The 25,960-nt window shown below is 34.4% G+C and overlaps 1 protein-coding gene across 1 annotated transcript; it reads left to right on the top strand.

Moving 5' to 3' along the window:
• Positions 1 to 18,425: 18,425 nt before the first annotated feature.
• On the top strand, positions 18,426 to 25,134 carry LOC123562139 (uncharacterized). The gene is made up of 3 exons (XM_053525352.1): positions 18,426 to 18,494; positions 20,180 to 20,424; positions 24,984 to 25,134. The coding sequence occupies exons 1-3, from the start codon at positions 18,426 to 18,428 to the stop codon at positions 25,132 to 25,134; spliced, it is 465 nt and encodes a 154-aa protein (XP_053381327.1).
• The last annotated feature ends 826 nt before the right edge of the window (positions 25,135 to 25,960 follow it).

The following is a 25,960-nucleotide window of genomic DNA, read 5'->3' as shown; positions in this document are numbered from 1 at the left end:
TTAGCAGACACATTTGTCTTAAAGGTATTAACAAATATTAAAGAAATTGCGTGATTAATTTGAATTATAGCTTATTATTAAAATAAACATTTAAATCCTTAAGTTTCGTGTACTTTCTATATTTTTTTCAATCACCTCAGTTTGTGTTGTCAGCTAGGGACGACACGTCCTGGTTAGCAGAAATATTTGTCTTGAAGCCATTAACAATATCAAAGAGAATGTGTGATTATTTCGAATTATAGCTTAATATTATAGTAAACATTTTAATCCTGAAATTTCGTGCACTTTCTACCATTTTTGTCAATCGCTTCAAACTGATTTGTCAACTAGGGACGGCAATGCCTTGTTTAGCAGACACAATTGTCTTGAAGCCATTAACAACTCTCTTAGAAAATGTGTGATTATTTTGAATCATTCATTTTTGTGTGATATGTCCCTGAACCACTTTGACCCCCCCCCCCCCACCCCCGGGATGACCCCTTAGGGGTGGAGCATAATATTGAAACTTGGTCGGACGTTAGATCCCAGTGAGAGGGACCAAACTTTGTCACAAATTCCGGGGAGGAGCAACAACTGACAAGACCATGGGGATCAAAAATGAGGGACACAAGTTCCGGGTTGGACCACTATCCAAGGGTACATATTGCTCACAACAAAAGTTCACTAGATCGGAAGAACCTTTGGTGTGAAATTATTTATAGACCAATTTTAAATATATCTTGGTCTCAAAAGCTGCGTACAGACGTACGGCAGAAATCCTGATTTACTCAAGTCATCCCCTGCCATATAAGGAAATGGTGACAATTTTCCAGACGACATTTTGTTAGACTTCAAGTGTGATAAGTCCCTCTTCCTTTTATGGACAATAGATTTTATCCTGGAGTCGTTTAAGATCGGATAACTGTTTAGTTGTGTAGATATCATCAAGACCTTTCGATTGATACCACTTATAAGCCTAGGGACTTAAGGTTGGGTCAGGGGACCCGAAAAACCGTTAAAAATTTAGCTTTTTTTTTAAATTTTCCACTTACTTCTGACTTAAATATAGACTCAATTTGAGCATTTACTTAGCTAAAGAATACTTGAATCTCGAGTTTTAATCAATACCTAGAGATTAAATGTATTACACAGGTTCCTGGCTCGAACCTTAGGGTCGGTTCGGCTTATACATAGGCACCCCTCTGACTGGTCAAAATACCGCCATTTCGTCCGTTTAAGGTCAATATTTCGAATACATATTGCATTTATTTTATTAAAATTCAGTGTGTTTGTCTGTCCGTACGGGCAATCTGGGAACCAAATTCGGCACTTTTCCGACCTTTTAAATGCAAAAATGTGTTGATTTTAACTGCATCTTGGGAGCTCATTTTTCAATATTAAATTATAATTTTTATATGTACGTGTAGGCAATACTTAGATCTTTCCAACAATGTAATATAACTTTATAACGGAGTGTCTGTCCGTCCGTACGAGACCATTGATCTTTGTGAAAAACACGGAACTTTGCGTAAAGTCGGCAAAAATGCGAAAAGGGGGTATTTTCAAATGCACGTTTTGAGCTTATTATTTAATATTAAATTATTATTTATATATCTACGTTTAGGCAATAGTTAGGGCTTTCCAACAATGTAACATATATAACTTTAGATGTGTCCGTCTGTCTGTACGGGACTATTGATCTTTGTGAAAAACACCGAACTTTGGGTAAAGTCGGCAAAAATGCGACAATTTAACATATATAATTTTAGGTGTGTCCGTCTGTCTGTAAGAGACCATTGATCTTTGTAAAAAAAAACACGGAATCTCGTACGGACAGACAGACACTCCAGTATTAATATATTTTACATTGTTGGAAAGCGCTATGTATTGCCTCTACGTATATATATAAATTATCAGTTTATATTAATTAATGAGTTCACAACAAACAGTTTAAAGTACCCCATTTTGCATTTTTCCTTAATTTCATAACATAACTACCTGAACACCTTCTATGGCTTGGCCTGACCCCGGGAACTTGGGAATGGTCTCAAACTGTAGCAAGGACCCCCAGCTACACATTCATGTATCATATAGTTATATGATATGGTCATAGAGGCTCGAACCAGGTCGAAAACCAATAAAAATGGCCAATATTACATGTTCGAGAACTATCTGAACACCTTCTATGGCTTGGCCTGACCTCTAGGGCTAACCCAGGAACTTAGGAATGGTCTTAAAATGTAGCAAGGACCCCCAGCTACACATCCATGTAACATATAATTATATGCTATGGTCATAGAGGCTCGAACTAGGTCGAAAACCAATAAAAATCCATGAAAAAGGCCAATATTGCAAGTTCGAACACTACCTGAACACCTTCTATGGCTTACAAAGTTTAGACTGTCTGCACATAAACTGCGCATTGAACTGGGAGATACAGTCAAAATAGACTTGATACAAGTGAAAGACGTTGTGAAATTTGCGGATCAAATGATATTGAGGATGAGTTTCACTTCATTCTGAAATGTAAAAAGTATAAAAATGTTCGAAAACGATATATTGATAAGTATTATTTTGATCGTCCTAGTGTATTTAAACTTGTTGAATTGTTTTCATCAAAGAATGTATAGACCTTAAACAGATTAGCTTGTTTTATAAACTGTGCTTTAAAAATAAGAAGTAACATATTGTGAAGTTCTTTAAAGTATAACTATTACGGTTAAAATATATATTCAGACTCCTGTATGTAAGAATCACAACCGCGAGTCTATCTTTTGATATATATATATATATAAAGTTTTAGCTTTCATAATTGTTTGTGTACTTTGATATACGCACAACTGATATTTTCTTTAATTATCATAATGTCAATCTCGTTTAATCAATTATCTGTATTGTATTGATGTTTGATATATATACATATGTATATGTGTGACCTTGCTATATATATTTATTTGTTTAAGGATGAGGAGCTTAAGCTCAAGTCTAAAAAATAAAAGATTTGTTCTGTTCTGTTCTGTTCTGTTTAAAAAGATAATGCAGTTTTGATAGAAAACGTAATAGATCGAATTGTTTAATCAAGCACTCAAAATTCATTTGAAATATATCTACGACATAAATTCGCAGGAACATGTTACATGCTGTAAATCCTTTAAAATCAGTGCCGGATCAATTTCAGAATTTAAGAATGTAGACAAAGTAGACCTAACAGAAGTAGCATGGTCAGTAACCTTAATAATTTAAGATATTTAAGATAGTGACCATGTTCTATGTGAAACTTCTGTTCCTTTTCTACATTCCTAAAATCTGAAAAACCTAATCAACAACAGACATACTCAAATGATGTTACATGTTCATCATTCAACACAATTTCACACAAATACAACACATGCCTAGTAAACTCTGAAACACCGGATTGTTGGGTTAAACGTACGTCACACTGACACAATGGCAACTTGCCTGCTTTTGATAGTGGAAAAAAAGGCCCCCGGGCAACTGGGTGAAGGGAAAGTGGTTCTGTGATAATGAAATATTTTTTTAGAATTAGAGTTGTCCCGAAGTCTTGAAACAACACTGCTCTTGGAAAGCATGTGAATCCAGTCTGAAAATTTCTAGCGTTTTTTTTTTTCAACCTGCAAATTGACAAATTGATAATCGACGAACGAATTATAAACTTGATGGATGCCAATGAACATTAATTAGCTATAGGGCAAATTAAGTGGGATCTTTAATGCGTGATTTCTTCTTATTAAATAATTATTTATACATGTATATCGGTATATAACATTTTATTATAAATATCATAATAATATTTAAAGTACTTTTTTCTCTTAAATGATGGTTTGTTCAAGTGTCAGAGTTGACAAAAATTGTAAAAATTTCGTCGGCCTTCCTCTACCACTCTAAAAATAGATTTGAAACATTTTCATCCGCCATCAAGCGTTTAAGAACATAAATTATATGACATTGATTAATACTATTTTAAACTCAATTCCTCGAAACTACATTTTGTTTTTTCCGTCGTTTATATGACTGAAAAATTGTTGAAAAAGACGTTAAACCCGAACACACACACACACACACACATTTTGTTTGACCTTGAAATTTTAATAAATTATACATGTCAAATGTTAAATATAGATAAGTTACTGCTGCTAAAATTAAATTTGTCACTAAAATACTGAAAACGTACTGAATAGCGTTTTTTTTTTCAAATTTTAATAAATGGCGGACTGAAAACTTCCGTATTTGCGCAAATTAACGGCGTAAATGAAGAGTGTTTCTGCCCAGTGGCCGGTTACTGCCGACGGCCGACCAGACCCGAACCAACTATATCTTTTTTCTAAATGTGCAGGTAGGCAAGTTATATTTAAGTACTTTAACAAATAAAATCATTTCATAACGCATACGCACGAGGGTAAATTAAGCTGTGTATGTGAAAGGGTAAGAGATTCTACCTTTTTCCGCTTACGAGTAATCAACCCAAATTTAGGGAAGCTCTTTAAAACATTTAGATCTACTAACGATTAATACTCAAACATCAAAATATGTTTAAATTACTCTGTAACACTAGAAGTTGCCAATTGTTCCCCGTATCATCTTTTATTAACAATATTTATTTGAAGTGATAACACAACAATGAAACTTTTATATTAATACAATGTGAACATGGTCCGTGTTTTATTTTCTAATACATTTAAACGTCGATAATTTTGAGTTGTCCTCTAAAGAAGTATTGCAGGACGCCGCCAAATTGTTTACATACAAGAAGCGACGCGATTTTATTTAGCATTACGGTCTATGAAGAAAAAATACAAAAATAAATTTAAACTTATTTTTTAAAGGAAAATGAAAAGTATGCCTAGAGATATAGACCTTCTCTGTATAAAAACACATTTTAGGGCATCATCCAGCCATTCTCCCAAAATTGATTTATATTGGAAAAATTGTCGCCGAGTTTTCAGTAATATTTTTCAAAATGTTCTAGCACAAAAATGTGAACTTTGGCTTAAACTTATACCAGCAAAATATGGACAATTACTTAAAACATGTTTTTGGTATCTTGTTTCACACTTAGCATCCACGAGTAGATTTTAAAATTGCCAAATATTGCAAAAAAAGAAAGAAAAGAAAACATGTCGCCAAGCTAATTTACGAACTAAAAAGGCTAGTTTTCATTTTACGGCATCATTTTGTATTGGTGTTATAACTTTTTAACAGTACCTTTATTTATCATGATACAATGAATCGTGTTTCCCATCAGACATTGGTATTTTGGTAGTAATATCTCTTTGTATCGATGTCGCCAATACACATCTATGGTACCGTAACGATCTAACGTAAGATGATTACAATTAAATAATCGTTTTGAAAGTGCTTTTAATGTGTAAAAGGTTAAAACCATCAGTAAAATTCCAAGAATAGGCTTGCCAAAAGAAATAAACTCTTTGAAGCCATCCAAAGTCAGAATTGGAAATGTCGCATTTCAAGTATTATATTTGTTTGTTTCTGGTTTAACGCCGTTTTTCAACAGTATTTCAGTCACGTAACTGCAGTTAACCTAACCGGTATTCCTGGATTCTGTACCAGTACAAACCTGTTCTCCGCAAGTAACTGCCAACTGCTATGCTTCCATAATGCTACTATTATAAAAACTGAGCGGCCAAATGTGAGATTGGAATGGGAACGATAAACCTTGTACAGAGAATGCTTCGAAACATAATCTCTCACAACAGTAAGTTCATCTTTCTTTATTATATAAGAAAATAAAAGAGTTTTTATTTGCTTCCGTAACACCTATTTTCCGTAACGTTATGTTCCGTAACAAAATAAAAAGCCGTGTTTGTGCGAATTACAGTCAAAGAAATGTTATACATGTATATAAATGGCGTTTAATTTGAGATGTTGTATAGAATTGCTGTTTTACATTTCTTTTTATTAAAAACTGACATTTTGGAAGAGTATGATGGTAGAAAAGTATATTTGTAGATAATGGTGATACAAACTGAAAATATGAATCCTAAGGTGGAAAGTTATGTGAACTAAATGCCTTTTGTTATTACACACAGTATGCCTATTGCAAAGTTCTGTTACAGTTCTAAAAATATTTAGTATTTTTGACTTTTTTATATGTTCCGTAACAAATTTTCGGAAACGTTTCTATGACAGTTATTTAGTTGTATGAGGTAGTTGATGTTCTTAAAACCTACTGTTTAACTTCAGTCTTCGTCTTATGCGTTAAAGTTAAACATTTTGCATTTCTTTTCATTTGAAGAATCTGTCAAGGGTGCTGACATTTTGAGACAATTTCATGATTTTGCTGATTTTCGCATTAATATCTTTTCAGTTAAATTAAAGTTTACAAAGATGTGTAAATTTCACCGTCGGTTTTATACTTTAATAAGTTTCAAGTTTTATTTATTAGATCCATTAGGCTCATAAGCCCATGAGGACAACAGTTCAATACATGTATGACGAACAGTGAAAAATGCAAATACATAATACATACATATATCATACACTGCATGTCGGAGAAGGTTACATTCATATCAGTACAAAGTGTTATATACTAATACGTTTATAGAAAATTATTAAATTAAAAAGGAACAGGAAAATACGTAATTCTAATATGACGTAACAGGTGTATCTAGCGTGTAATGAGAATAGTACTCCAACTACAGTCGACCTTTATCGAAAACGAAAGACATAAAGGTTAACATGTTGGCTATTCTCATACGTATAATCAATCCTTAAGGGATGTGTCTCACAGAGACAATGAAGTAATAACATACATTTAAAACGATATGACTAAGTCTTTGCAACCGGAGTAATATTTCCATACAACCAAAACATCTAACGTAATTACATAACTTACAAGATATATAAATATAAACATGTTTACAACAATTTCTAGCCCTAACGTCTAAACATATATTAGTTTCTTACGGTAAATGCATTGTGAACATACATTCCTAAATTCTTTATCACAATTCTTTTTTCAGACTTAATCAGATCTATAAACTTCATCATGTTTGGTATTTTCCAAAAGTAAGACGGTATGAATTGTTTTCGTAAATCATTGTATAATGGACATTCAATTACAAAATGAAATTCATCTTCAAGCACATTACAAATGCAACATTTTCTTTCATTTACAGGAATACGTATTGGTTTTATCCATCTTCCAGACTCGATTTGTAACTTATGCGAAGAAACTCTTAACCTAGCTAATGCTTGACAAAATTTATTTACTGAAAAGGAGTCTAAATATGTTTGAAAATTAAAAGACGCAATACTTTTGTAAAACAAAACTCTACTGGAATCATTTAATCTACTATGCCAATTTTGAATAAACTGATCTGTTAATCTTTGTCTATTAGTAACTAAATTTAAAAATAAATCTACATCACCAGCATTTTGTTCCAACCACGCTTCATAAAATCCAAGCGTACATAGTAAGTTTTTGACCATAGAACACCAATTCACTTTTCGGTGATCAGTTTCAAAATCAGCTTTTAACATATTATATACCATCCTAATATATTTGTTTTCTGGCGTTTGTACAATTTTCAACCAATATTTAATAATTTTATAACTATGTGTAACTTTCACAGATGTTCTGCCCAACTATTTATTTGTATGTAGAATGACTTTTTATGAAAATAATTTGAAGTAAGTAGCAAATTTTTGCATTTCTATATGTTCAACTCAAAGAACCTATTTTCCGTAACAAAATAAGGCACTATCTTTTGGAGGGCATCGTGGTGTCATCGATGAAAATAAATACTAACTTATTGAGTCCTAAAATCAGTAACGTTTCATTTTCTGGTGAGTGTAGGCCTTGCGTAAACACTGATGATCTATTACATACTCGTATGAAACTGTTGGTCAAAATAATGCATAGTTTCTTGTGCATGTTACAAGAAAAATGATCTTTCTGAAGTGTAATATTTTCATCTCGGCAGAGCCTCGCATTTTATCATTTTATTCAACTCGTTTAATAAATTCAATATGAAAAGACACTTATGTAATATCATCTATTTACATTACAGTGAACTTCAAATTTCGACTATTCGCATGCTGCAAATGAGTCGAGTTTCGGCGAATTGCTGCATTAGGCATATCATAACTTTAATCAAAGCCTTGAGATGTCTGGTGGTAGCGGGTTTTGCTAGATTTATTTTCATTTTAAATGCCAATCTTTAAATATACATGTATAACAAACAAATACTAATGTGCCTCTTAACTAAGATGAACTCTGCTTGACCTTACATGAACAGCTGGAAGTCAGTGATGTAACCATAGGCTGGAATACCTTATCATTGCCAGGTCTTATTTAATCTAAATGGCCAAAGGAATGGATATAGAGGATAAATAAGAACTACTTGATCATTGATAATTCATTCGGATTTTTCATGAATGGAACTACTTTGTGTAGCGCATGATCATATCCTTTGGGTGTGATTTGGAATCAAATAAAGATGCTACATGATTGTCAGAAATACACTTAACTTTGGTAACGGGATAAACCCGCAACCAAAAATGATGTTAACCAGATTTTAGTGGAAACATGCTCAGAGAAATCAAAATAAATTGATTTTGTAAAAGAAGAATACATGTTTAGAAGACCCAATGAGTATTTTTTAATGTTTTGTCGGGCTTAAGTTGATATATCTGTTATTTTATCAAGTTTCACATTAATAGAATTAAATCAAACTCTGCACATACATTTGGTAATTTCTACCTAACTTAAAACAAAAAGAAAATTGATAGATCACCATATTAAATTTGGCTAAAATCAGATAACGATGAAATACATTTATGTCCTAAACATATCGCCGTACCTCATAACCACTCTTATTTTCGTTATTCATTGCTTGACAAAAGACTTATTGATTTACAGGCTATGTAGATTTATTTTATAGTATAGTGGACGCAACTTCACCCCGATGGTACATAATGAGACAAAACTAATATTGAAAAGGAGTGTATGTAAAACGCTTTGATCTCTTTGCATTCATAAACTTAAATACACACTGCTACCGCAATCACCCCTGGTTCCCACAATGAAATAATCGATATGAATAATCAGCCGAAGGTCATCCGTCGCGGTTAAGTTGCGACTAATACAGGATCATACGTTTCTTTTATTGATTTGAAAGGAAATTAAAATATATCTATAAATATTTGAATTACCTTTGTTAAGACAGAAAGTGTTAACGTTAATACTATACAGCTACGTTCAAGTAGACTGAAAGAGGAAATACATTATGTAAAAATTAGTTATTATGTTAGAAGTGGATACAGTACCAGCACTTTAGCCAGGTAAATATTTCATACATCTTATTTACGTGTTTATCAGTAATGTAATTTTCAAACAATATTGTTTCCATGGTCGATAAATTGGCTCTGTAAACACTAATGTCTCTAGCTCTATTGTTAATAAAGAAATATCTAATCACACTTAAATGTTATTTCATATAAATCAATGTTTAAGGATATTCTAGTTTCGTCATCTAATGTAATAAACTTAAGACTTTATTCCAGTGTCTGGTTAAGTTTGTCAGGCATTCTTTATATATAAGAATGCCTGACAAACTTAACCAGCGAATTAATTAACAATTAATTAATTAATTAATTAATTAATTAACAACTAAACGAAAAAAAAAAACGAACCCGGAACGGGAACAAAATATCGTAAAATTATAAAATGACTTCACACGCTCTCTTAGTTTTTCTTAAATTTTAGTATAAAAGTCACATTTATATTAAAATTTTAGAAAAACTAAGCGAGCGTGTGGAGTCATTTTACGATATATATATATATATATATCCAAACTTGAACCCACTGCGTGGAACACCGAGGCGAAATTAAGTATAATGTTGCTTACTAGCTGATAAGATCCTCTGCCAGTAAATAATACTAAAAAACAACAGAAATTTTATTTTCTCCATTAATGTCATTTACAGAATCCTATATCAGAGGTGACAGTTGCTGAAACTGAGGAAGAACAACCACACTGAATGATCTTTGGACAAAGTAAATTATATTTTATATAGCTTTACACCTAAAAAAAGAGCAACAAATTTGGTAGTCACTGTCCAAAATTCGGGCGAGTTTTGGCAGCGACAAAATGCGCTGCAAGTGTACATATTATGTGATAAGGATCATAGAATAAAACGTATTTTGGTAGTTTTTTTCTACATTAGGGGCAGTGCTCATTTTACATTACACACAAAGGATGCTCGTAGTTCCCCTCCCGAGATGTAGTTTTAGTATAATATTATACACAACTAAGGCATGGGAGAGGGGCCTCAAGCGAGGCTTCCAACGCAGTAATCGTTTTGTTTTTTTAATGTATCTATTAGTGTTGTCGGAGGGATAGTCCACTGAGATTTTTCAATGCACGAAAATGTTGAATTCTTTAACTCGAAATATAAATGTCAGGATGACACGTGGGTCCTCCGCCTAGATAATATCAAAAACGTCTTTAAAGCATAAACATAAATGCTGAGTTCTGAGCGTGTTTTAGGGGTCTTAGATAAGTATTTCCGGCAAAAAAAAAAGAAAAAAAAATCTCTTTAAAGTGGTATTATGCGCATCTTATACTGCTTATAGTGTGTTTTGGGCGGGTGTTCTATAAAAGCAATTTCGGTTGCTGTGCATTTAGATGTGTTAAATTAACGATAATGCCACATAAGTATTTGAAGCTGATGCTTTAAAAATAAAGAAATCGGACGAATAAAATAACAGATATTTTTTCAATCTTCTGCGCAATGATCTCCCTTACCTGAAAATAGACATTTCTGTAGTAGAAGGGAAGCAACTCTTGCTTGCAGTTTGGCGTTTTTAAAAAGACTGCCCCAGTCAAAATAAGAAAAGTCATATTTGGAAACTTATTATTTTTTACTGGTAACAGGAAGAGTTTGGTGTGTTGGGTTAAAAGCTATAATTTCCTCCATTCTTTATACATGCACATCTATTTAAGCTTGATTTTTACTTGAAAAATGCATATAATTCTACTAAAACAAGCAACATTGTTTCCGTAATATTATACATTTAACAGTTATTCTACTATGCTTAGTACAACATTATTTGACATCTTATTAAAAATTGATTTGTTAATGCTACGTTTACACTTAGCCACGATATCCACGATGTCCACGATTTGCGTGAAGTGAGCATGGGCGTCGTGGTATCGAATCGTGGTGATCTTGAGGGAGCTTGGTGGAATCGTGATGATCGTATGGATTGTGACAAAATCTTCGACATTCAGACATTGATGCTCCATCGTAGGGGATCTTGGTGAACCTGGAAACACGATTCCTTAAGTTCAAAAAGATCTGGAGGCATCCTTCCACAGTTGAAGTAGGAACCAAAATCTTTGCGCCTGAGCTCTGTGTTGAGAAATGGAGAGTATTATCCCAATTGGTGCGTTCGCTTAACACTTAATCCTGCTCTCACCTTGCAGGCCCTAGGCCTTCTGTTTCTTCGTCACCTTCTTCTCTCTTCTGTCCTGTCCTGTTCCGTCCCTTGTTGTTGCTGCCAACGAGTAGCTCTATAGGCATAAACAAAACTTGCCAAATCGACAGCTTCTTCATCTCTTGTCTGCATTTCTTTGGAATCTCTGGAGAGAATAAGAGGATGGTCTATGTCTCGAAATTATACTCCAGTCGTGCTCGAAACATGACAGTTTTGATCAAATTATGGCCATAAATCGTGGGAGAGCTAAATAGAACTTGATGACGAGAGGGATCTAAATAGGACGTGACAAAATGTGATGGCGTATCGTGATAAACGTAAGTGAACTTGAGAGAACATGATGAAAGTCGTGGCAGGCCTGACCAAATCGTGTTGATTTTGTAACAAAAAGTTACAGGTAGTAGCAAAACTACGGTGCCCCTAAAGTGACATGTTACGCACTTTTTTTCCACTTAGGTAATGTGAGACTTTTTTATTTCGTTTAAACGAAATCATTTCGTTTAAACTAAATCATTTCGTTTAAACGAAATAACTATTTCGTTTGATTTCGTGTTTAAACGAAATCGTTTCGTTTAAACGAATTAGTTATTTCGTTTAAACGAAATCATTTCATTTAAACGAATTAGTTATTTCGTTTAAACGAATTAGTTATTTCATTTAAACGAAATAGTTATTTCGTTAAAACGAAATAGTTACTTCGTTAAAACGAAATGATTTCTTTAAAACGAAATGATTTCTTTTAAACGAAATAAAAAAAGTCTCACATTACCAAAGTGGAAAAAGAGTGCGTAACATGTCACTTTAGGGGCACTGTACAAAACGCACCTAGAGCGTACGAAAGCTTAGGTAAAATTATATGTTACATATCCGTTTAGCGTTGTTTGAATTTAATCTATAAAAAAGTTATTTCATTAAAATATCTTGTGTTCGTATTGTCGAGTGTCACTTCGCGTGTCGTGAATCGTTTGGAATTGTCGCGCGTCGACCCTCACCAGAATCTGCGACACGCGACATACGATACGACTATTGGAAAATGTCGCTTTGCGTTGTCGAGCGTCGTTTGTGATTATCGCATGTCGTTTGATAATGTCGCCGTCGCGTTTGCAGGGTCGACACATGACAACACAAAGTGACATCGCGACATTACAAAGTGACATAGCGACAATGCAATACGACGCTCGACAATGCGAAGTGACATCGTGATATATCGTGCTTTTGAAAGGCGACATTTTAAAGTGGATGTCGCGACATTGTCGTTTGGAATTGTCGCCGTCGTTTGCATTTGTCGGGTGTCACTTCGTAATGTCGCTATGTCACTTCGCGTTGTCGTGTGTCGACCCCACAAACGCGACGGCGACATTATAAATGGCCCCAACAGGATTCCGTATCTATCTAAATATTACTAAATTGTATTGTACACGTTCCTTCAAAGCAAAAAAAAAGTCATGACTCTTAACTGACTATTAAGTAGCTGTCGTAAAATGTAAAAAATGACATTATTGTATTTTTGATTTTGTTAAAGTATATATTATTCTAAATAGCGCATTTTCAGTAGTATATTACAACACGCTATGCGACGTATTTTATTCTTTATTACATACCTAAAATTATTATGTCTGCCCCCCTCTGGGGGAGACATATTGTTTTTGCCCTGCCCGTCCGTCTGCCCGTCCGTACGTCACACTTCATTTCCGATCAATAACTGGAGAACCATTTGATTTAGAACCTTCAAACTTCATAGGGTTGTAGGGCTGCTGGAGTAGACGACCCTATTGATTTTTGGGTCACTCAATCAAAGGTCAAGGTCACAGGAGCCTGAACATTGAAAACAATTTCCGATCAATAACTAGAGAACCACTCGACCAAGAATGTTGAAACTTCATAGGATGATCGGTCATGTAGAGTAGATGACCCCTATTGTTTTTAGGAGCCCTCCGTTAAAGGTCAAGGTCACAGGAGCCTGAACATTGAAAACCATTTCTGTTTAATAACTTGAGTACCACTTGAACCAGAATGTTAAAACTTTATAGGATGGTTGGTCATGCAAAGTAAATGAACCCTATTGATTTTGGGATCACTTTGTTAAAGGTCAAGGTCATAAGGACCTGAACATTGAAAACCATTTCCGGTCAGTAACATGAGAACCACTTGACTCAGAATGTTGAAACTTAATAATATGATTAATCCTGCAGAGTAAATGATCCCTTTTGATTTTGTAGTCACTTTGTTAAAGGTCAAGGTCACAGGGGCCTGAACATAGAAAACCGTTTCCGATAAATAACTTGAGAACCTCTCGACCCAGAAAGTTAAAACTTCATAAGATATTTGGACATGCAGAGTAAATGATCTAATTAATTTTGGGGTTACTCTGTTAAAGGTCAAAGTCACGAGGGCCTGAACATGGAAAACCGTTTCCGGTCAGTAACTTGAGAACCACTCGACCCAGAATGTTGAAACTTCATAGGATAATTGGTCATGCAGAGTGAATGTCCCCTATTGTTTTGGGGGTCATTCCGTTAAAGGTCAAGGTCACAGGGACTTGAACATTGATAACCATTTCCGATCAATAACTTGAGAATCTCTTGATCCAGAATGTTGAAACTTCATAGGATGATTGAACATGCAGAGTAGATTACCCTTATCGATTTTGGGGTCACTCTGTTAAAGGTCAAGGTCATAGCGGCCTGAACATGGAAAACAATTTCCGATCAATAATTTGAGAACCACTTGACCTAGAATGTTGAAACGTAATAGGATGATTGGACATGCAGAGTAGATGACTCCTATTTTTGTGGGGACACTTGATCAAAGGTCAAGGTCACAGGAGGCTGAACAGTGACTTGAGAACCATTAGGCCAAGAGTGTTGAAACTTAGCGGGATGAGTGGACATGCCAAGTAGATGATCCCTATTGAAGACAACCATCAGTGTCTCTTTGACCTTCGCTCCTGACCCCTATTGACTGTTTGCCTATACGACTGCATTTGGGGAGACATGCGGTTTTTTTACAAAAGCATCTTCTAGTTTTCCATTGGGTTTCATTGGACCGCAATCATGCAATATTTTACAATATCATGTCGTGGAACGCTTTCATATTGGACGTGGAATGTTTTATTAACTTTGTAATTGAAAAAATCGCATGACGTCCATTGGGTCCGTCCACGTTGCGAAAACAGATTGACGTCATTCTATTGGAAAATAATAATGCGCATCAGTTTGATTTGTTTATTGCATTTTCGGATAATTTACTTTTTGTACTTTCCTGTCTTTCGTTACAGAACAATAATTCAGATATAAAGTAATCATCTTATATTGGATATGTAATAAAAAGGTTATGAACTTTGTATGTGGATATATGCACGCGTTCTACCGCGGATAATATTGCGTGACTATAGGAGAACTCGTGCATGTATCCACATACGAAGTTAATAACCTATAAAAATAGCACATTTTTCCGTTGTAATACATTACAGCACGCTAGACGACACAATATTCTAAATAGCGCATATTTGAAAAACATTATCTAATATTTTGTACAGGTATAGACTGACTGGACCAGTCCTCGCCCAGAAAAGGCATTAAAATTGCAATATTTTTATTGTATCAACTTCTTTGCCTCGTCAGTTCTACCCAGGCATTGCCCCATTCAAATGACCCAATTTTTAGTAAACACTTACATCCGGGACTTTGAAAATTGGGCATAACACCACTATACTTTTTCTATCGTTTTTCAAAGTGGACAGGACCCATGCTCGCCCAGTGGTATACTTTTAAAAGAAAACCATTTATGTATTAAATGACAAGATAAACATTTAGTCTAATCTATCAGTATTCTCAACAACAGATTTACTCCCGCAAAAAGCATGATAGTTATACAATAGAAGTTATCAAAACGTATTTACTGTAAAAACTAATGATGCAGCATTCTTGCCTAGAAGTTATGGGTAGGGTGCAGACGAATCACAAAAATGCATAAACAACATATTTTTAATTACATTTAAATAAACTAGATGTAAAAGATGATGGTAAAATTGTCTGTAATTGTTTTTGCCCTGGAAGCAGCATTTCGAAAACAATTTTGACAGCCCGGAGTCCACGAATATTTGCTGATATACAATCATTATTTGGTCTGATAGTTTGAAATAAACTGCCTAAAAAGTTCATACTATGTTTAACCTTTAGTTTTGCAACAGTTTTTAACCAGTGTTTTTGAAAATATTTATTTTAAGTCATGTTTCTTTTTGGCCACTTTCACTTCTGGTTTCACTTTCCCTTTTATTTTCGTCTGCTATCGACCTTGACCGGAACCGGAAGCTCTTCAAAAGTGAGGACAGAAAGTGGGTTCAAAAATAAACAACACGTCTGATAAAAGTTTGCATTCTTATTACACAATCTGGCGTCAAATTAAAAAATGGGCGAGCATGTGCCTGGGCGAGCATAGGTCCAGTGACTCTACATGTATTGCCAAGATGAAGTAGTTTAAAATTGACAGCATATCTTAGTAAGTCATGAATAATACATTGTCTGCGTACCATAGAATCAATAATTTCTGTACATGACAAAATGATCCGACAAATTCTATACTGATTTTCAGCGATAAGGAACTGGTTTGTCAATTAATAATTTCCACAGAGTACGTATTTAATGATAAATTACAAAATATGAAACACTTAAACTAAATCAAAGCATTTATAAGTCAGTAATACATAAACATTGTTGGAAAATCTTTCTTTATATTTGGAGGCAAACCTGCACAAGAATTAAATTACAGTTTGAGCCGCACAATGAGAAAACCAACATAGTGCATTTGCGACCAGCATTGATCAAAATCAGTCTGCGCACGCAAATACTGGTCAGGATCTATGCTTTTCGCTGAAGATTTCTCCAACTGCAATATGCTTTGAAAGCGATCAGCATGGAACTTGACCAGACTGCTGCCCGGACGCTCATGCTTGTCAGGATCCAGGCTGGCCTCGAATGCACTATGTTGGTTTTCTCACGGTGCAACACATTAATGTCTTTTACCCTGAATATTGTGTTCTAAAATGAATACACCTCATTTGTATAAAGGTATCATTTACATTGCATGGGGCTTTGAATGTCAGACAGATTTCTTTCAAATGTGTATTCATCGTCTTGTTCATTGTTTGCTCCTTAGACGCTATACAAATCTCCCGGAAAATTTAAAGAGATAGGGCAACAAATTAAAATAATTATCTAATACCCTTGCCATCATTTCTAACAAAGCGTTACTTTTGGTCTGCTGGTCGTCGTCGCACAAGTAAAAACAGTATCATGCGAACAAATAATACATTTGTTGATGAAATGCCGGTATAATTTATTTCTAATTCCAATGTAAATCAAAATGTTACAACACAATATCAAACCCTTAGACTCGGAGGCTTTTTGTTTCTATGTATTTTTATTGATAGTCTCCCCCGGTAATCAATATTGGCAACTCCTCCATAAAATTGTTTATAATGATAATTGGAGGATTGTGCAAGATACAGAAGACACTCATTTCCAGAAACTTCTCTGGTTCTTTAGCGTGTCAAATGCAAAGCACCATACATGGGTTTTTTATCCCGTTGTCAGTAATGTTTAGTCGAAGGAGCGGGAGCTGAAACACACGACCCCTGGTTTTGTAGTCAAACAATGTTACTACTGGATCGCTACGTCTGTTCTTCTACGACTTTTTATGACTGCAACAATTTTGCAAGTCTTTTAAATTACTTAATCATCATTAGCTTTCAATATGATCAGTAGAAAAATGAACAGAACCATAAGAAAACTGACATAGTGCGTTTGCGACCAGCCTAGATCCAGACCAGCCTGAGAATCTGAGCAGTTTTGTAAGGATCCGAGCTGTTCGCCAATGGTTTCTCTTAATTACAACAGGATGTAAAAGCAAAAAGAAAAAAGAAAAAAATCATGGATCCTAACTAGACTTCGCGGGTGTACAGGTTGATCTGGATCCATGCTGGTCACAAAAAGAAATATGTTGGTTTTTTTTAAGGCGCGGCTGAAATGTATGTTAGAACACCGTTTAAAACATTCAAAATAGTATTCTAATGTACTTAAAAATATCTATAAAAGCAAACCAAATCAATTTGTTTAAATGTTTTGTCCAATGGTAGAAAACAAAATATATAAATTTACTGACGTAGTGATATAAAAAATCCCAAAAATAGAGAGGTAAAAAACACATAAATCGATAGCCGTACAAAGTTTCTTTGAAGTTAATACATTGAAAAGAGATGAATGATTTTTTTTTTTGTATTGTCTCATATTTTCTCATATTGGCATGTGTGGTCATTTTCTCGTGTTTATCGCTTTTCCTTAATCGATCGGTAATGCTTTGGGATCACCTTATTTTAGAATGAATTTACACTTTTATCCGTTTAAAGACCCACTACGAGTTTTCAGGTGGGCAATTTAGGCCCTTCCTGTATAAATGTGTCTGCAAACTTATTCAGTCAATATCTTTTCAGCATAGTTTTAAGAAAATAGAAGAATAACTGTGTTACACTGTAGAAAAAAAAGACGTGAAACGTGTAAGCTAGGCATAACTCCGATGTATTTATAAAGAGAGAGAAAGAGAAAGGGAGGGGGTGGGGGACAGGATTTTTTTCCAGATACAATTCCTAATTAATGCAATCGTTTTTTTTTTTGTGATTTATTTATCATAATTATGCTAGAGAATAGACTTCATAGACTTAGTCTACTACCTTATGTATGTATATGCGTTAGTATCAAGCACATTGTAATAAAACAGTTTTATTTAATACTTGTGTCTTAAAACACCATGTAATAATTTTGGTTGTATTTTACTGATTGGCTTTTCTATGTAAGGAGACTTCATTTGGATAAATATCTATGCGATTTTATAATTATGCGTCTTTTTTTGCAACTTGTATGGTAATTATTATCAGAAATATTCGTCTTTCAGATTGTCAGTTTCCATAATGAATGAATTGAATAATTATCTCGAGGAGGAAACAATTGTTTCTTTGTTCAAGAACCCAGAGCAAGAGGTATGAAATTTGACCTTTGTTTACACATAGACAAACACTTGCCAATCAATACCGTTAAATTTTGTTCTGATTTATTAGCTCTTACTTGCGCAGCCATAACAAATCTATCGTGGGTCAAACCAAAGTTAAATTTTGCAACTTGTCTTTAAGTTTTTTTTTTTATTCATTGTTTTATTTTTAAAAAAAATGGGGATTTGATTTAAAGGCCAGGTCTAAGTTTTGGGAAATGTACGGATACTGGGAGAGACAATGCTGCCTTACCATGTTTCACATTGATGCTATTTTAAAATTTTCCAGCAGAAAATTTTCAATACTTGGATTTACTAAAATTTGAAATGGTATATTTGGGACAGTGTATTGAATCATCCACGAAATCATCCTACGCACCCTTTCTGAATCAAACAAAGAGTCCAAGGGAAAATTGTCACGGCTATTAACTGATTATGCCCTACTTAGTTTATATAAACACGAAAATTGTAATACAAGTATTAAAACACTGCATTTTTTATTAATTTGACTGATTCAAACAACTAAAAATTCATATATCTAATTTGAAAAGCCTTTTTTTACGTCCTTGGAGAATTTAGCTTGATATCTTAATGTTGCGGTCGGAGAATTTTACTGGGTTATTGCCCTTTGTTTATTTAACATAAGTAAACTAAAGCGTCAAACTTTTCTGGAGTATTTCAAAGCAATCTGTGACTGGAATTCAGTTAAAATTCATTGGAAGCTTAACTCTCATATCTTCTTATTCGAGTCGGATAAATGCTCAGTAAGTTAATTGCCCTTGGATTACAGTATAAAAATCCCAGACTGATTACGTCTTCTGATTCTCTTAACAAAAGTAAACAATCCTGTAATTTATGTCAATGCAGTAGGGCGGTCGTCAGAATATATTCTTTGGCGCTACAAGAATTTGAATATACCAGATATATAATAAGAGTATACCAAATGACTTGTGCCGTAGATTTGACTGTTACTTAGTATAATAATGCCTTTTGTTTCAAACACCTCAAACTAATAAGGACCATTTTCAAGTTATTTTATAGTCCTATTATGATTGGTTAGATGTTTTAAACATCGATTCTCTCTGCTAAAGAGGCTTCCGTGGCAGACTGAATAGGTCATTTGCCTCACAGGCGTATTCAAAGATGGAAGGTATTAGACAAATTCCTACGTTCTCCACTTGAGGGAGCATGGATTGAGTCAGCTAGTGTTAAAGAGAGCTGGCGTGTTTGTAAAATCGTTCTATATTAATCAAGGACAGTCTGTTCTGATGCATATAATTTTCTTTGAAATTATCAATGTCATTTTCGTCATATGAACCAAAAACAATTTACTCAGATGGCTTAAATGATATTTAGATCGCTATGACTATGCGATATGACCTTTGTTTAAAGAGACCGTGGTTTAAAATTTGACGGAACACGTTTTTGCTTTAGTATCGTAAGAGTTAGTTTATACTATATAATATTGATTATGACGAAAACTTGAAGCTTATTACTCTAAAGTACGCTTTTACTGGTGTCAGCAGAAGTGAAGTGTGATTGAGACCCACGACCTCCGGTTTGGACGACCAACTCCATCACAACAGTCCAGTTGCGGCATTGTGTTCATAGTCAAATCTTATTGGCTACATATCTTAGATATTTTAGTAAGCAAACTATATCTTTATTCTATTTCAGGTATTAAATGTAATCATAAGTGCAGGAAAGAATCTAAATGAGGTAATAGTGGTTAGAACAGAACAGACTTTACTTCACTGTGCAGTTGAACATCAATACGAGATGGTTGCTGCAACGCTGCTTGGATATGGAATGAACGGACTAACTAAGGATAAGTCGGGAGAAACAGCATTAGGTCTTGCAATAAAGAGGAAAAAGTCTGATAGCATGAGTGCTCTTATTGCCAGAAGTATGAAGCCACTTGAGTAAGCCTATACTATTTTAACATTTCCGTTTTGTTTTCTTCAAATACGCATCATGTCGATATTTATTGGTACCACTGTAACAATAGGTGTATGTCATCTACACGTTTAAATCCATTCAAGTTTAAATTGCTTAACTTTCGATGTGCGTTCCTAGCTCATTTGAGCACGTAGCGCTGAGAATAGCCATTAGAGAGTTTTAGATTTCAACCTTCCCTTTCAACGTCTCTCATATATATTTTGGGGAACACGTCACCGATATGCGTGTATGTTATTTATATCAGGCGTTGCTACTAATGTTTTCTATGTAATATCAAGTAAGTCAAAGACGTCCCCCAGCGGTATCGGTTATACTAGATAGGCCTTTTTGTCGTATGAAGTGAAGTTTTGAACGTCCGAAGATGTGATATCACGAAAGTCAAAACTTCAGTCTTTTTTACATCTACTCTGTCCACATACTTGGTATCAAAGACTGAAATCTAGATGGAAGCATATTCGTTTTGCTTGAAAAATAAATGATTACGCGCGATTATTATTTGGTGGAACATTGTATTTTCAATTCCAGGTAAAAATTCCGTTTCTGTCTGACACTTTATACGACAGTTGCGTTTTAATGATAAACATACAATGCTACTAGTAAGATGGAAATTTTTTCTGAAGTATCTGCCAATTTCAGATCTATGATATCATGATGCGACAAGTTTCCTGTTAGCCGTATGGAATAACTCCATTATTTACATGCACGGACCCATAGCCTGGCAGAGGGGCATTATGGGTCAATCCCCCTTCTATTCGTACATTTTACAAAGAAAATCAGTATTGAAACTCGGTGTGAAGGAGTCAGGGCAATCATATAGAGCTGCAACTTCAATTAAGAGGACTTGAGGAGCCTTCAGCCTATAGGAGTTTGTGCAAATCCTTATTATTTGAAGAGTGTTAGTTTGAAACATTAAGTGATTAGCCAGATCCCTGAAATTATCTAGCTCATAATTTAAATAATAATAAAAAACATTTGTGCACAAATCAATTAGGCAAAGTAATCAGAGGGAAATTTTATATACGAGATATTTTGGTCTCACCAGCTATACGATTCTACTTCGTTTGTCAGCTAATCTTAGACATAGTCACCTTAGCAATAGAGCCCATTTCATTGTTCAAGATACTGAAAACGTAGACACTTCCCTGGGTCATATAATTCGTATCTTGAAAACTGATTGATTGATCTTCATCCAACTCGGTCTGTAGCGTCATCACACTGGCCATAGCTTTATCAGATCAAGTGGTTCCAACGTTGTTTGAGCGGTGAATTTTACGCCGATCAGATGGAGAAATATGGCCGATACTACAAATTTCCGGTATTTAAGTATGATTTTAAGAAATTTCTACCTGTTAAATAACTAATCAAATGAAAACGATGGGTGCATCTGGAGCGCAAATGTGTCTATGTTTTAGCACATATGTCCATTTAGCTGAGATTTGTGCCGTTTATTCAAACACTTCTGTACAGTCCGGCGGGGGAAGGAGATTTTTTGACAGTTTTTAACAATATCGCATCAAATATAGTGTTAATTGGGAACAAGTAACTGTTAAAACACTTTTTATGTAAAGGGCTACCTCATAAAACAAAGCGTGTGTATTTTCATAGAATTATTCAGGGTTATTTCTAAGAATCGGCCGAAAACCTAATGAAACGCCATTTCGAGTGGGTCGTTATGCAACGCAATCAAGTGGATACCGTTCTGTGTCTTACTTGCGAAGTCTTATCCGTCTTAAAAACAGTCATTAAAGCCTAACAGTGAATAAATTTAGTGAGTTTTATAGCATTATACTGATCCCGCCATTTCTAATATATTGTACATCGAACAATATCATTAAGTAAATAATAGTAATCGTTCGTAAAAACAAGAACCAGTTCACGGATATCTGTCTCCTCCACGAATGGTACTGAACAGCATACCAAAATCGGGTTGACTCTTTAAATCAGTATAGTTACAGTTGGTTACTTTTTTAGTCCCTTAAAATCAATACATTGCGATTTCATTACTAATTTGTTGTGCATTTAAGCTGTTCATACAAAATAAATAAAATTTGGGCCATGATAAAAGTATTAATCAGTTGTTTGTCAGATTTTCATTCATATTCCTGTGGTAGCGTTCATTTATTTTCAGAGAAATAAATCACAGAGAACGTTAAAATTGGCCAGGGAAAAGACAATATTTTATTTGTCCTCCATAAAACAGAAACGACGTAATAAACCTCTATGGTCCCGTTCAAAAATGAAAATACAAATGAAATACAGACACCAATGAAAGAAAATAAACCGGACCAGCAATACTAATAGAGATGTGCCACAGTTGTACTATTTAACTGTTAACCAAAGAAGAAAAGTGATGTTTGTCAACGGGTACTTATTCGATTTGATAAGAGTTAGAAATATTGTAAAAATAATGTATCTTTTGCTTCAGAAAGTTGTCTAAGGACAGCCTTGTCGCTTGCAATGTCTAAAAGATCTGTATCTTCCTCTGTTAATTCTTCAAACATTTCATCTCATAAAACTCTTTCTTTTGATACCTTATTGTGAACAGGTTTTTTTTCTTGATATTTTGGTGCTTGAAGTTGGAGTTAGCAGTCTTTTCGTTTTTTTTTTGTTTGGTTTTTTTGTTGTTTTTTGTTTTTGTTTTGTTTGTGTGTGTGCGTGCGTGCGTGCGTGCGTGCGTGCGTGTGTGTGTGTGTGTGTTTATTCACTTTGAGGACATGGAGAAAATGCTCTTAATCGTTTGCTTGATGACACGTCTCTATTAGTATTGCTGGTCCGGTTTATTTTCTTTCATTGGTGTCTGTATTTCATTTGTATTTTCATTTTTGAACGGCGACCATAGAGGTTTATTACGTCGTTTCTGTTTTATGGAGGACAAATAAAGTCTTTTCCCTGGCCAATTTTAACGTTCTCTGTGATTTATCTCTCTGAAAATAAATGAACGCTACACCAATAATATGAATGAAAATAAATATAAACAACTGATCAATACTTTTATCATGGACCAAATTTTATTTATTTTGTATGAACAGCTTAAATGCACAACAAGTCAGTAATGAAATCGCAATGTAATGGTTTTAAGGGACTAAAAAGTAACCAACTGTAACTATACTGATGTAAAGAGTCAACCTGCTTTTGGTATGCAGTTCAGTACAATTCGTGGAGGAGAAATATCCGTAAAATGGTTCTTGTTTTTACGAACTATTACTATTATTTACTTAATGATATTGTTCGATGTTCATCCTTGCTTTATGTTTTTGTGTTGATGTTTTTTTAACAATTTACACAAAAATATGTTAAATGTTAAGCTAACATAAAAATGTAAAAGTACAATATATTAGAAATGGCGGGATCATTATAATGCTATAAAACTCACTAAATTTATTCATTGTTATGCTTTAATGACTGTTTTTAAGAAGGGTAAGACTTCGCAAGTAAGACACAGAACGGTATCCACTTGATTGCGTTGCATAGCGACCCACTCGAAACGGCGTTGCATTAGGTTTTCGGCCGATTTTTCAGAAATAACCCTGAATAATTCTATGAAAATACACACGCTTTATTTTAAGAGGTAGCCCTTTACATAAAAAGCGTTTTAACAGTTACTTGTTCCCGATTAACACTATATTTGATGCGATATTGTCAAAAACTGTCAAAAATCTCCTTCCCCCGCCGTACTGTACAGAAGTGTTTGAATAAACGGCACAAATCTCAGCTAAATGGATACATGTGCTAAAACATAGACACATTTGCGCTCCAGATGCACCCATCGTTTTCATTTGATTCGTTTTTTAACAGGTAGAAATTCCTTTAAATCATACTTACAATACCGGAAATTTGTAGTATCAGCCATATTTCTCCATCTGATCGGCGTAAAATTCACCGCTCAAACAACGTTGGAACCACTTGATCTGATAAAGCTATGGCCAGTGTGGTCATTGTAAGGCCTTATTTAAAATTTCGAAAGGGGCGCTTGACCCATTATTGTCTCCGCTAGGTCTAAAATGAAATACCTTTAAAATACTTCTTCTCATGAACCGCTGGATGGATCTTCATCAAACATGGTATATGGCTTCATCTTAAGTTCTTCTTCCTTTTCATTTAAATGGGATCAATTGGACCCTTATACAGACATTTGGAGCTAAACAAATAAATATACTCAGCGTCATTGAAAAGTTACCACCCTAATGACCCTTATATTTTAAAAATCGCACTGGACTGTGTTAAATGCATAACACGACTACTTTTTTGACGCAGCTGAGATGTCACTGGTGTAAAGATAAGTCAAATTCGATTAACTCTATTTAAGGCACGGGCTGCACGTGCAAAATGACTTTTTCCAGCATTTTCGACATGTACGAATTTTCAATCGCAAATCATAGTTCTTTATCATGAAAGCCGGGATAGAAAAGAAAACGGAAGAGTGTACTTTTGGCCATCCATTGTGTATCAATTGGAGTCTTAAGGTAGTGCAAAAACATTCAATGCAGACACATTTTATTTAAATATATTTATTTTCTTTCAGATTACGAATATTATTTGGACTATTATGGGAGGAAGACGAGAATAAGGACCAAGTGGAAAAAGAGTTGGACTTAAACGAAGATTTGCTTAATAGTAATTGCTACTTTACGGTAACGCTATTTTCTTTGTATATGTATTTCCAAATTTATTAGACACTGTTAATATAAATATGCACCATGTTTGTTAAAAATGTTGGCTACTGGAATCCTACGATTGTATTTTCCTGCTAATATGTGTGCTTTGGTATGCCTATGTGTCTAAAACTGTGCCATACAGTGGTGTTTTATCTTTAAGTAAGTTGTTAGTAAGTTTATCTATGTTAGATAGTTGCTTGTGGTTGTGTGTGTGTGTTTATCTATGGTACATGATTGTCTGTCCTATTGTGGTTTACAGTGTATTGTCTCTGTCATTAAGGAACAAAGCATTCCCTTTGTATATTTATTCTTGTTCTATATTCCCCTTCAGCCTCCTTTCCAATCTCTTTTTACCCATTACCCTTTCCCCTTTACTTTTATTTTGATTAAAATCTGTTTGCTAATTGAAGCATCCTGTCTGTAATTATTCTGTCACAGCTTTTTTTTTGTTGTGGGCATACTTGTGAGCAAATGTTTGGCTCTGAGTATTTTAGTGCTCTGTATTTCCGAGAAATCTATCCTTACATCTTATCTTATTTTATTGTTAAGGAGACGATACGGGTTGTTTTCGATAGTCTGAAAAAGCCTGTTAAAGATTATGGTTGGTATGATATTAAACCTTTGATAGAAGATGACAAAGGTAGAATGCCCGATGCAAGTGATTTCAACTACAGACATCGCACTGGTTTCCAAAATATAGCGGAGAAGGGCTTCAAGGTAAACTTAAATTGAAAAATAACTATAAATGAACAAAATAGATTGGAATACTAACCAAATTTACATTTAAAAATTAACACCTTAATCGATTACAGTTCCAATACACACATGAAATAACAAATACGTT

The sequence above is a fragment of the Mercenaria mercenaria genome, chromosome 2 (assembly GCF_021730395.1).
Source record: "Mercenaria mercenaria strain notata chromosome 2, MADL_Memer_1, whole genome shotgun sequence".
Lineage (NCBI taxonomy): Eukaryota > Metazoa > Mollusca > Bivalvia > Venerida > Veneridae > Mercenaria > Mercenaria mercenaria.
The sequence above is the reverse complement of the archived record's forward strand: the minus strand, read 5'-3'. Positions and strand labels throughout refer to the sequence as shown.